The sequence below is a fragment of the Larus michahellis genome, chromosome 5, assembly GCF_964199755.1.
Source record: "Larus michahellis chromosome 5, bLarMic1.1, whole genome shotgun sequence".
NCBI lineage: Eukaryota > Metazoa > Chordata > Aves > Charadriiformes > Laridae > Larus > Larus michahellis.
This window is the reverse complement of record NC_133900.1, coordinates 32,099,301-32,113,078: the sequence shown is the minus strand read 5'-3', so window position 1 is coordinate 32,113,078 and position 13,778 is coordinate 32,099,301. Positions and strand designations below refer to the sequence as shown.

The 13,778-nt window shown below is 38.8% G+C and overlaps 1 protein-coding gene across 1 annotated transcript in view; it reads left to right on the top strand.

The window, feature by feature from the left end:
* The window catches only part of BANK1 (B cell scaffold protein with ankyrin repeats 1), a 160,724-nt gene that overhangs the window by 59,925 nt on the left and 87,021 nt on the right, over positions 1-13,778 (top strand). The window contains exon 8 of the mRNA XM_074589473.1: positions 11,180-11,376. Within this exon, the coding sequence (XP_074445574.1) occupies positions 11,180-11,376 (197 nt within the window). The remainder of the gene's footprint in view (positions 1-11,179; positions 11,377-13,778) is intronic.

The window sequence follows — 13,778 nt, the reverse complement described above, 5'->3', positions numbered from 1 at the left end:
ACCAGCTTCTCCAGGAGAATGCTGTGGGGGACGGTGTCAAAGGCCTTACCAAAGTCCAGGTAGACAACGTCCACAGCCTTCCCCGCATCCAGAAGGCGGGTCACATGGTCACAGAAAGAGATCAGGTTGGTTAAGCAGGACCTCCCTTTCCTAAACTCATGCTGGCTGGCCCTGATTCCATGGCTGCCCTGCACTTGCCATGAGAGCTCACTCAAGATGATCCTCTCCATGATCTTTCCTGGTGTCGAGGTCAGGCTGACAGGCCTGTAGTTCCCCGGATCCTCCTTCCGACCCTTCTTGTAGATGGGCGTCACATTAGCCACCCTCCAGTCATCTGGTACCTCCCGTGTTGACCAAGACTGTTGATAAATGATGGAGAGAGCCAGCTCCCTGGGTACTCTTGGGTGAAACCCATGTGGCCCCATAGACTTGTGCGTGTCTAGGTGCAGAAGCAGATCATTGACTACTTCCTCCTGGATTATGGGTGGGTTGTTCTGCTCTCCATCCTTATCTTCCAGCTCAGGAGACTGAACACCCTGGGGATAGCAGGTCTGACTATTGAAGACGGAGGCAAAGAAGGCATTAAGTATCTCAGCCTTCTCCTCATCCTTGGTTGCAACTTTCCCCTCCGCATCCAGTAAGGGATGGAGATTCTCCCTGGCTCTCTTTTTGTTGATGTATTTATAAAAGCTTTTTTTGTTGTCCTTAATGTTAGTGGCCAAGTTCAGCTCTAGCTGGGCTTTTGCCTTCCTAATTTTCTCTCTGTATAACCTAATGAGATCTCTGTACTCCTTCTGAGTTGCCTGTCCCTTCTTCCAAAGGTGGTAAACCCTCCTTTTGTTCCTAAGTCCCATCAGAAGTTCCTTATTCATCCAGACTGGCCATTTTCCCCACCCTTTAGACTTGTGACACTTGGGGACAGTCTGCTCCTGGGCCTTTAAGATTTCCTTCTTGAAGAGCATCCTGCCTTCCTGGACCCCTTTGCCCTTCAGGACTATCTCCCAAGGGACTCTCAATCAGTGTTCTGAACAGGCCAAAGTCCATCCTCCGGAAGTTCAAGGTGGAGGTTTTGCTAACCCCCCTCCTTACATCACTAAGGATTGAAAACTTGACCATTTTATGATCACTAAACCCAAGACAACCTCCGACCACCACTTCTCCCACTAGTCCTTCACTGTTTGTGAACAGTAGGTCTAGCAAGGCACTTCCCCTGGTAGGCTCACCTACCAGTTGTGCCAGGAAGTTATCTTCCATGCAGACCCTGAGGCTGTTTACTTGTCTTTCAGTTTCCAGTTATTCAAATTAAGTTGGAGACTTTGAACACCTTGATCACAGGCCTTCTGTGTAGTTCCTTGTTTAGTATGATCTTTTCTGATTGACTGGTCTGTTATACCCAGTCTATTGTATCAATATAGCCATGTCTCATGAATGTGTGTGATTGCCTGTCTCTACACTAACATAGGTATATGTAAGCATGCCTATAAATAAGATGTGCTTAGGGTAGAGTCATCCATTGTTATTTCCCTGGGGTAGACTCAACTATAATATTTTCAGTATTCCTATTTCTTTTAAATACTAATAAAAAAAAGCAAGATGTCCTGAAAAACTTACTATGTTACCATAATGTCTAACAGAACAACTTTACCTGCTTAGGATAGGTGTATCACTGGATGTAATGATTTCTGATAAGGGAAATTTTGCTATGGCTAACAAATATGTATTCTGGAAATTTGAATCTCGTGCTGTCTAAGCAAGGTGAATTGTTTGAGTAGCACATCAGACTTTATGAAGTTCCTTGCAATTTGAAAACTAGGGCTATAGCCCAGCAAGCACTTTAACATGTGTGAAATATTCTTTCTGTATGGGATCTCACTTGTTGGACTACATGCAGGAAGGAAATTACATCTCTGCCTAAATGGAGACAACTCTGATGCTACGTCTTTATTTGTTTTTTGACCTCACCTTAAGTTGCTCAGTATTATTCAAAAGGAATTGATTTATAAAAGGCAGCAACTGGAAATGGTAAAAATAGAAATTTGTGCTGATTTTTTTACAAGCCATGGTTTCCAGTGATAGCCATTGGAATGTATTTTGCCATGCATAGGATGAGTTTCAGTTGCTTGCTTTTGATGAAGCATCCTATTGTAATAGTTGTTGTAGTAACCAAAAAGTAAAGCAGGAGTCTCTACCAGAAAAATAGTGTTGGAACTGATGTATATGTGAAAGCATGTTGGAGATAAAGTGCACACTTCAGACCTGACCTGTGCCTTTTTTTTTTGTTTTAATTGCCTTTTATTGTTTTTGTACGATGCATTTTATGTAGTTCTAAAGAAGATAAAAGTATCTGAACTTTGTCAAAATATATTTAGGATTATGTGTTGATATTACCTGCTAGCAGTACAGAAGAATTAAGATAAAGACTTTTATTCAGTTTATTAGGGGGAAAAATGTTTTAGTAATGAGTGATATTTAAAGAAATTATTCTACAGTCTCTGAAGGGGAATACTGGAAGCCCAATAAGCTAAGAAAGGTAAACACAAACTGAATAGAAGGCATTGGAAAAACATGGTGTTTAACAACAGCATTAACTGAAAGATGAGCCAAAGCATGTCTGGGATTTTTAGTGGTGGTGTCCTCCATCCCTGCTGGAGAAGCATGTAACTAGTGTTGGAGGTACTGTCCTGAATATCATACATTCTGTACCAAACTGATTTCAGGGTACTTTGTATGTGTATTATTCCTAACAAATCCAAATTCATATTTCAAAACTTTTCTTGAGCTTGGGAAGCTCTGATTCTGCTCTTGATTCCTCAGGTTTGGGAATTCTTGGTGCATTGATTCCTGTCTAAGGATGGCAGTTTACTTAAGGAAAACCTGTTTCTTTCTCCACTATTAATGAGTTTTCCTTTTTTTTACAAGTTATCTGTTACTATTGCTCTGATTAAACTCAAACATCAAGGCTTACAAAAGTCCCAAACTTACTCTTTTTGTAGAAAATACTGCTTTTTGTCACATAACACTGCTAGCAACACAACAAGTCCTATCCTGATTTCTCAGTCTTTCAAGCTGAAACGTCTATCCCAAAAGAAGAATTAGAGTCTGGGTTTTCAGCTGCTAGCAAAACAATGAAAGAAAAGATAGACTGGGTGAGAAGAAGCAGATGGGGCTTTAAGTATTTCTTTGGTTTAATTGATACTGAGACTGTAGAAGTAATTTTAAGTGTCTATTTAAATTGCTTAAAAAAAAAAGTAATGTCCTGTATCAATAATTTGGGAAATAAAAGAAGGATGTCTTAAAAGATCTGCAGAATTATCACTGTAGGCTGTTCTGTTTGCTTACTACAATTTTATGAAAATTCCCACAGGCTAAGGCAGTGCTACAATACAGTCATATTAGTTTTTATACTGTTTTATAGCTGAGGTGTTCCAGAATGCTCTGCAGAGAAGAGTAGAAAAGGGATTATGACAGGACAAAACATATGAAACAGAAATTCCATCTTAACCTTGGGTATGTCAACTAAAACTTTTTAATTAAAAGCAAGCACTGGCCTCAAAGTTAGTTGAAAGGTGAAGAAGCCACCTTAATGCACTTAAAAATATGCCATTTGGGCACTTTCTCTTCAGCCTTTCCTTCCTGCTTATGATCACCAACTACCTAGTTCTTAGTGTAGTTGCCAAACAGCAGCAGCTTTTCTCAGTTAACATTCTTCATTAAAGGACTGCTACTGAGCAAAAGCTGTTCGCTTCTAGTTACACTAATAACTACTACTTCTGTTCAGTTCTGTATATTTAGCTGAAATGTACCAGTTGTTCCAGTTTCACAGCTGATAAAAGTTCCAGCAATTTTCTGCAATTCAGTGTGACAAACCTGGAAGTTCAAGAATGGTATTTTCTGCCTGAAGCATGCGTGCTTTCAAATAATTACAGCATCTTGCTACTGTGTATAATACAAAACTTCAGTTAAAGCAGTTAAACACAGTATGGTGGAAATTTCTTTACAGCAGAACATCTAATTTCTCTTAAGAGCACACCGAATTTTGTGAATTGGCAATTAAGTGAACAATTATAGTTTAAAAAAACATGACACAAGTAGATCTTGCAGTTGGTTATTCTTTCTTGGTTATTTTGACAGTGGTATCCTTAGTTGTGATTGACTTTTTCTGTAGAACTCATAGAAAAGAGATAGCTTCTTCACCTTTGTTAGGTGACTTGGGAGGGATTTAAGCAGTTAGTGGTGCCACTTTTCAGGATGAGGGCAAAAAGAAAGACAGTAGGCTTCAATCGTGTCTTTTGAGGTCATTAACCTTACTATATTTTTTAATTAATTAAGTAGGTGTTTAGGGGAGGAATTTCTGAGAGGTCAAGTCCAACGATATCTTTTTTCCTCCCACTGCATAGGTTACAAAGCCACAGAGAAGGGAGGCAGGGCAGAGAATGATTACTGGTTCCAGTTGCATACAGAAATGGGTGTTGGAAGTATTATTGCGGTACACTGCTGAGGGAACAGCAGCCATCACAACTGTTGGTGTAGTATTTACCAAGAGAGAGATCATACTAGAGTGGCCTTAAGCAGTTCAATAGTTCACAGTTTTCTATCAGCAAGACTTGGAAAGTTTGGCCCATGAAGGTTGCATCCTACTTTGTGTAAGTGCAGGGGCCTGTCAGTTCTGTTGCCTGAAAAGGCTTTGCAAATCAAACGGTTAAAATTGTGTGTCTTAAATTGGCAGAGCTCAGTATGGTCATCTGATGGTCCTCACAATACCTTTTTGCCTCGTGTTGCAACTTGATGGCACCAGGCTTCTGTTTCATGGGCAGAAGAAATTAAATCTGTCCATTTGAACCACTCGATAAAGTCTTTGCATGCGTCTGCTCTGATGGGCAACTGATCCTGCACAACACTGAAACAAGATGTGGAGGTCCTCCCTTTCTGAGAGTAAGGCTGGTGGTGCTGTAGTGGATGGAGGTGACATGAGGTTAGTGCCTGTGGGTTTGAGGACTTGCTTATTTTCTGTATTTTATCAATACACCACCGTATATTGATACCTGGAAAAGATGTATTTACAAGGCATTTAGTGGGTGGAGGGGTGAGGTGACAAGTCAGGGGCCTCCTAATCCCAGCTGGTGATCTACATGGCTAAAGGAAAAGTAGTGCACATCTGTTTGACTTGAACCTGAAGATACTCTTATGGTCCAGAAGTGTTAGGATAATTAAATGAAACGGATTCTCAAAGCCCAGGACCGATAGATGCAGCTGCATACCTGCTTTCCCCAGAAGCTTCTGGTACTTGTGTGGCTCCCTCTCTCCACACCACATGGTATATATGAACCATCTGTGGGAGCAGCGGGTACAGTTTGATGTCTGAAACTGTTCATGGCTGACTGTAATGCAGAAAGAGCAGTTGTCATGGCTGTAAGCTTTTTCCTCCTACATTGTTCGTTGCTGAATCATTAACTCTGCAGCAGCAACTGGATCACTCTCATGCCTAGCATTAATTCCTCGAGGGGAAGGGAAAAGAAGTCTGAACAGAGCTTTCTCCGCTTCTAATCCCAACCTTGTTGGTACCCAGTCTAGGCTGGAGATGGAATATTATCGTGCCCAAAAGAAAGCAGCTGAAGTAAAAGTAAGGTACTGGGAATAGTATGATGTTGTAGTTCAATTATGTTTGGATTCCTTAAAGGATGAGTCTCCCCAGGCAGTTTTTTGAGTTAGAAGCCTATTATTTCTTGTCAACAGAGAAGAGTTTTCAGTTGTTCTTTTGGGAGTAGGGACACCTGGCTGAGGAGAGCACAGTGGTGAGTTTTATTAGCCGGGATCACCAGCTTAGGGTGGTAAGACTTGTGTGACAGTAGTCAGCTATTGTGAGACAGCTCTTTCCTCTGAATGCATCTGTACAGTAGGAAGCCCCAGAAGCCATGTTTGTGCTCATCTGATGTGCATTTTTTCTAAAAAGGGTCTATGTGACCACTCTACTGTATAAGGCCTGTGGTAGTTCAGATCTCCTTGCACAAGAAAATAGGTCTTTGGGTTCTGCTCATTTTGAGCAGAGTAGAAGCACCAACAAGTTCAGTAATGTCTGAAAGGGAAGGACTTGAAACTTTTGAATGTGGCTGTATGTTGTGTTTTATGATCATGTCCACTAGCTGACAATGCTACAACATATCATGTTGCATGGCCTGGCAAAAATCCAGTGGTTTTTTTCACTATTGTATTTTGCTAAATCTTTGTTGGGAGGAAGAGTGCGTTCATACAGTTGTATTACTAAAAAGGAACTGTGTTAAATGCCATGCAAGGCTTATGGCTAAAAAAAATCCAATCATAGAAAGCGCAAACTACACATTTAGCAATACGAACTATTTCAGGCAGCCAATTTTACTCTGTGTTACTTGTAATAACAGTATACCAATAATGGTATAAATGTGATGGGTTTTTTTTCCCCTGAGCATTCAATTCCTGTTAAAATTTCCAGTTTACCATAATGCTTTGTACTTCTAAAAACCTTTCAATTCAAGGGTCAGTAGTTCATTTATTTAGAGATAATAAAGCCATATTTATTATAGAAAGGGATTTCACCATAGTATTTAAATTTATCTGTAACATTAGATGTTGCAGAGAGAGCTCTTGAATGAAATTAGGAGATAGGTTACAATAATTTTGTAATCCTTATGCAATTTATATTATTTATCCTCTCTGGACTTAGGGTTTCTTGTCTGTTGCACCTGTTTTAAGCATGGGGTGGAAATTCATACTGTGAAGTATGCTGTGAACAGAACTTTCCCTCTTATGCACATTTTTGAAGTGGATGCTATGAAAAGATAGAAAAGATGAAATTATTTATAATGACTGTCAGTAATTTATGCCTTAAGCAAGATTTGTATTCTGGAATTAACACTTTAATAATTAAGTTCAATCGTTAGATTTAACACACTCCCAAGAAAATAATGTAATCCTTGTAGCCTCTTTGTTCAGAGGTGTAAGAGTGATGCTAGCATTGATGCTGGTTTCAGATTAACCTTTTTGGAAATTGCCTTTCCATCTAAGATCCCATTGGATCTCGTACAAAAAGAAAATCCCTCTGCTATTGAATAAAAGCAGTCCTGCTTGTATCTGCATATATGTATGGAAATTTGTTGCATTGTTGCACAAAGTTGCTGACTGATAGGTTGGTATGTAGCAATAGCACCATCCTTGACGGCTTCTTCAGCTATAATCGTAGCTAGAACCAACGTTTTGAGGCTGTATGATTTTATAGCAAAGCTCACGTAATCCAAATAGTTGTGAAGATGTACAGATCAGATTTATCTGTATACTTGTTCTCAAAATAAGAAATAAGTGAAACTATTTCTATCTCCTGTTCTTGGTGAAGGTGCTTCAATATTGTTTATGTGGTGTTAAAAAAAATTGTTTCACTTATGTCTTTTTAAAGTATTATGTAAAAGATCTCACTGCCAGTGCTGCTGTTAAATTTTTCATACCCAAAGACAGCCTTTCTTTTTTTTCTGCTTACTGCAAGGAGCAATATTAAAAAAACCTTTGTTTTAGGAAATTGATTTATTGATTTTTACCATCCTCTGTGGCTGGCTCTGAGGTATTTCATTTGTTAATGATGTAGTCTCCTGTAATGTTCAAAGTACGTAAGTGTAGTAGTCCTGCTTGAATATCAAACCTAGCTAGGGATGAGATGAGTGGTGACCAGAAAAACAGTTCAACTGCAAAGGAACTGAAGGGGCTTTGGAGTTGGTTCTGGGATAACTCTGGTTTGTGTTACTTTGAAAACTCGGATATAAACCTAGAACAGGCTTATAAATACCACTGACTCTTTTATATTGATGAAGAAATCATAGCACCCAGTCCATTGGTAATATAGACTTATTTCCCCTTGTAACCAATTGTTTCAGGTTTCATTAGCATAGAATGGAAATTCTTTTAGAGCATGTTATTAATACTTTGTTAAGGCTCCATTTACTGACTACATTTGACCTTTAGAGTCTGCTAACAGGATGCAGATTATTGATTAGAGTTCATGGAATGTTCTCTTCTTCAAAGTTATTGCTCAGCACCTATTTAATTGCTGAACATCTTAAAAAAAAAAAAATTGATAGCAAAAGACAGACGCATTAAGATATTAGCTTGGGCTTGGACACTTTTTTTTTTTAGTTCAAGAGAGTCCTGTGTAATGTGCAAAAGTACACTTTGCTTTGATGCTGTTGTCCCAGCCTTAAAATGACTTGCATACATTTTAATGCTCATGTGACAGCTCCTTAAGTTAGTATATATTTCTCTCAGTTTCTGGGGGGTTAGTTTTTCCCTGTAGTTAGCGAAGTATAAGACAAGAATGAGAAGTCAAATGGCTTCTGGAGTAACATTTATAGTTCTTCTATAATTAATTACAGAATTAAGTCCAGTTTGGGGAGCTTCGGTTAAAATGTTGAACAATATGGAGTAAACAAGTTATGCAACACCTACTTCTCTCAAAAATCTTAGCTGCTATACAGTTTTAAGGTTGTATATTTTAACTCAAAGGATTTTAAAGCACACTGAAAATATAAAGGAATCTATAAAACACATACCCTTGTCAACAGAAGCTCAGCTAGCCCAGGCTTCTTGATTTACACAGGTGCTGTGTATTTACAGTTTCTTGGTTGGATTTTTGGTTGCCTGGTGTAAATAAAAGTCAGGCAACACTCAATTTATTTAAAAATCAATTTAGGGTTGTTAGTGTGACTTTTGACTAAAATGTAGCCAACTCAAATACCTTGTGTCAAAACAATATTAGAATGGGATAGTGGTGGAATATTTTTAGTCCAAAATGCAATCAAGAATTGTCCTAACATTTTTCCTCGTCAATCAATACTTGGTTACGCCATTCCAAGAACTGTTCTTGTTCCTTGAATCTTTGTATCTAATGGTGGGGTGAGGTTTTACTTTCTCCCATGTTAACATTCTGCAGGAGCAAAAGGGAGGTGGGGAGAAAGGGGGTACACAAATTCACGACTGCTGAGTCAAATTTTAGTATGTAGAAGAATGTGAAAATGAGAAAGTTTGTTAAAGACTGGCAGCTAAGAGAATTATGAAAGGAGTTGTAACTACTACTCTTTCTTCCAGCACATGAGGGGCTGAAAATGTCCTGGGTTGTCTGTAGGACAACTGATGACTGGGATACAAAAGAGAACTCAAGAAAGCTTGAAGAAACTGCGTAGACTTCCAAGCTGTATTCCTGGTTGGGAGGCATGTGGAACGAGACTGTCTGGAGTTGCAGGGATCATGCAGTTATAGCAAAAATGGGCAAGTTGAGCATAAAGAAATTACCATGACTAACTGGTATTCATTAAGAGCTCTGAGGAGATTTAAAAGTAAAATAGCTGTGTTCTTAACAGCAGTGTGCAAGTCTTCAGTTCTGTAGTACTAGAAGGTCTAACTGTGATGCCAAAACCCAGTTTCTCTGGGGACCTTGAGAACTCGAAGCAGGTTAATGTGTTGTCTCTACCAGACAAATTAACAGAAATGGTAATAAAATAAATTTTCTGTAATGCAAAGTCTTGCTTTATAGATTTCTTGTAGATTTTTGTAAGAGTCAGCAAAGCTGATGAAGTCAGTAATTGGCTGGGCATGGATGAATAACTGGCCAAAACCAGGAGGCAGACAGTTGGAAAAAACTTAGCTAGTGAGACAAAATATTCAGGGTAGCAAGGAGGAAAGCTAATCGGGGGAAAAAAAATGGGGGAAAGGCCTGATGAGATTTAGTAATTATGCAGTGAAATGTCAGATGATATTCATTGTAGGTAAAAATGAAGTGATGCAAGTGGAAAAAGCAGTCCTATGTTGTCATACAAAATGAGAGGCTTTGAGCAGGCTATTAGCACTGAGGAATAAGACCACGCAGTTCCATGATAACATCAACTTGTTGCTAGGCAGCAGATCAAAAAGCAAATGAAATACTAGGAATTATTAGAAAAGGAATAGAGAGCAAAACAGGACATAATTATGACAACGCATAAATTACATGGTTCACCCACAAGTTGAGTATCATGTGCAGCTCTTCTCCTGTCATCTCAAAATAGTTACATTAAAGCTGGAAAAGGTTCAGAAAAGAGCAGTGGGGGTGATGGAGTTGATTCTTTATAAGGCACGATTAAGTAGACTGGAGCTCTTCAAGAAAGAAATTCTGGGAATGAGTAGATCACTATAAGTGCAGAGAGGGCAGACAGGGATGGAGAATAAGATGCATTAGGGACTATCAGTAGAACTTAGCAGGAGCTAAGTTCAAAACAAACTAGAGGAAGCACTTCTTCACGCAGTGGGTAGTAAAGATACTGCCAAGAGACCCTGAGGGTGGAAGAAGTTGATGGTGCCAGAGGCAGGCTGGATGCGTAGTTGAAAAAGAGATACACTTCATGCTGATTCGTAGACAAATTACTATATAACAAACCACAAGCGATTAGAAAGTAAGAGTATGAAAGCAGAGGGAAGTATTGTTTATGCTTGATATCTCCTTCTTTGTTGTTGTATGTAACACTTCACTACTCTTAGGGTTAGAATACAGGACTATGCTGAAATGATAAACTGACTTCAGTTTAGCTTTGTCCCAGTTCTCCAAGGTGAAAAATAAAGTCTGTGACAGAAATGAGTATCATGCTCTCTCAGATATATCCTAAAAACCATTACCTGATATATTAATCTTTAAATTCTGTGATTTTTCATTACAGGGATTAGCAAATTTTTGCAAGTCTCTGGTAGTCATGTGAATTTTCAGAAACATCTTTTAATATGAAAACATAGCACCATTACCCTCTAAAAATGTCCCATTCAAATGTCTCAAATTAACAATATTCCTAAAGCATTAAATAATACACACCTAAGCAAAAGCATGTCTTGGCTGAAGAGTTTTCTTCCCCTTGCAAGAAAACTTATTTCTCAATAGAACTGAAGTGCTCTAAAATCCCTCTGTCAGGAAAAAAAAAAAAAAAAAAGAAAAAAGAGATTTCTCAGTTACGCTAGAATATGTTTGTGAATTGTAAAACTGTTAGCTGCAGGAATTGTTCTTTGGATGCCGGTTTGGTATTGGCAGTTTGATAACTGTGATTCCACAGCACTAATATTCAAAGGACTTTTACAAAAGAACGTGGAAGGTGTTCTATAAAAGCAAATCTCTTCTTTATGAAAATTTTGTTTCCGTATACAGATAGCCATTTGGAAGAATTTCCTACTCTTCTTCACTGTGCAGCCAGATTCGGATTAAAGAACCTTGCTACGTTTCTACTCAATTGCCCTGAAGCCACATGGGCTTGCAAAACAACCAACAAATATGGAGATGATCCAGCAAGTATCGCTGAGAAGCATGGGCACAGGGAACTAAGAAAATTAATCAAGGAATTGTCAGTAAGTCCATATGCTTTTTCACGTCATCTATAACCAGGGAACGATGATGTTGTACTACTGAGATCCCATAGTGTCTCTACTTGTAAAGCCTAATATATCGTAGTCCTTCTGTCTGAAAATGTTATTATATTCCTCCTGTCTCAGAAAGAGGGGAAAAATGGGGTACAGTCACTTTCCTTGTGCACCCTCATAATGGAGATCAGAGTTTTTGCGCTGCTTGAATTTTAGGCAGGTAATGGGAAGAGAACAGTGAATCAGAAGTACCGTATGTAGCCTAGCTAGTTTGGTGCTTTCAGCGCCCAAACAATGGTTATATTCTAAGCAGTCTAGTCCAGCCGTGTAGAGTAGAAGATAAAGACTCTTAGCGTTGCCACTCTTCAGCATTCAAGAAAGAATCGTTGCCCTGCCTTGGCTGTCCACTCCACTGTGAAGGAAGGCTAAATTTTACCACACTTTGTTAGATGGAGGAAATCTTTCTTCAGTTGGGTATGCAGGAGGGGTTTTGGGCAATAGTTGCATTTCCACATGGAAGATACTAGAATAAAAGTCTGTGCATAGTTCTAGCACACAAACTATTGCCAATAAAGACTAACAGAATTGGCAATATAAAAAGCAATATACTGTAGTAGCATTTGAGAGCTTTAAACTATTTTAAGTCTTTGTTGTGCCAACTATAATATGAGCAGAGATGATAATTCTTGAACTGGGGGTTTTAAAGCCTAGAGGACAAATCAGGTAAATCATATATTGAAAGAAAGACAGGATGTAAACATCAGTATAAGTAAGTCTATGTTGTGAAGACCTGGTGCAGCTTTGCTGATGATGTGGGGTTTTTTTATTGGGTTTTTTTGGGTGTTGGACTCCATGTTCACAGACAAATGGTAACAAGAGACATGTAAGAGGAGAAAATACAAGGAGTGAGAAAGACAGAAGTTTCACTTTTCTGTTAACTAATCATCTTGATGTGCCCATGGGTAGACATAAGACCAAAGATGTCATTTGAAGAAATATAAGATAATAGCTGTGTAGCTTATGTAGGGGAGAATGTTTTGCATGACTAAGAAGGAAAATGCAAGGAACCTAAGGGTAGTTTAATGTAGGAAGACATGTCATGAAGAATGGAAACACTGACTGACTGAGGTTAGTTACTAAAATTCTAGAGCAAGGACTTGAGGATTGGTCAAGTTTTTTCTTTGATAGAGTTGGCATCTAATACAAAGGTGAAGAAAAGACATTAGGAAAACTCAAGTTTACTGTGATCAGTGTTGAACCGTGAAGATGGCTTTATCAGTGTTTTATGAGTGGATTTTTTTCAATGAGTTCAAGAGGAAGAAAATTGCAGACCCTAGAGCCTGAAAGTAAGTATGAATCTGATCCTGATCAGTTCTCAAAAGCACTGCAGAGCTTTTTCTAGTGATGGAGTGTAAAGGCGTGTTGTACTACAGAGGTGATGCTTTTACCCTGGTTTTTGATACTGTGATTGAGATCAAATTTAACTGAAGAAAACGTGATCCTGCTTACCATCCAGCATAAATCTGTCCACAAAACCGATCTGTCTTCCTGGATCAACGTGTGAGTAATTTCACGTTTAACAATTTCTAATTGCCATAGTTCTCTCGCAGTCATCCTTGCACTGGTTAGAGAGCTCCTACCAGTAGCAGTCTGATGTATAAGGTCTCAGGACCCTCAGCTCTTGGATTTTACCAGTTTGCCTTGAAGAGAGTGGAACTGTGTTCCCCAGCATCCCTGCCTGTGGATCTGGCTAGATTCCATCTTTGTATGGTCAGGTACTCCTGGTACATGCTATGTGTAAGGTGCATGCTACATGATTGGTAAGACCGGGCAGACTGTGAGTAAGGTGATATTTAACTTTTGGTGAGATACCTAGGTTGTTTTTCTGAGATGATCACATGAGTCAGAGTTGAGCACAGAAAGATAATTTCCATGGTTAATTTATCGTGTTTATTGATAATTTTTTATTCCATAGGCCATTTCTTTTTTATGCTAGTGTTTTTGCATTAAAACAGGTACGTATCTGTTATTGTTTGCACATAAACACTTAGCAATAGTTGCTCTCTGCTCATGATGACTGCTATTCCTAGTTGTGAATACTTACAACAACACTGAAGTAAGAACAACTCTACTACCATCGTAAGCATGTGTAGTCTGGTTAGGACATGCAGTTGTACTACCCATTTTCAGTTGATTCAAGTGGTGTGGCTTACTAATGCAACACAAGTAAAAACTGGAGCATGCTTCAAGTCTGCCAAATGTGTAATATGGTATTTTAGAAAAGTTAGCTCCAACCGCTGTAAGAAAAATGGCTTGTTTGTGTCCCCTCTAATAGTGCACTTCAGAACAAAAACACTTACTGTACTTCTGTAATTGATGGGAATGTGGAA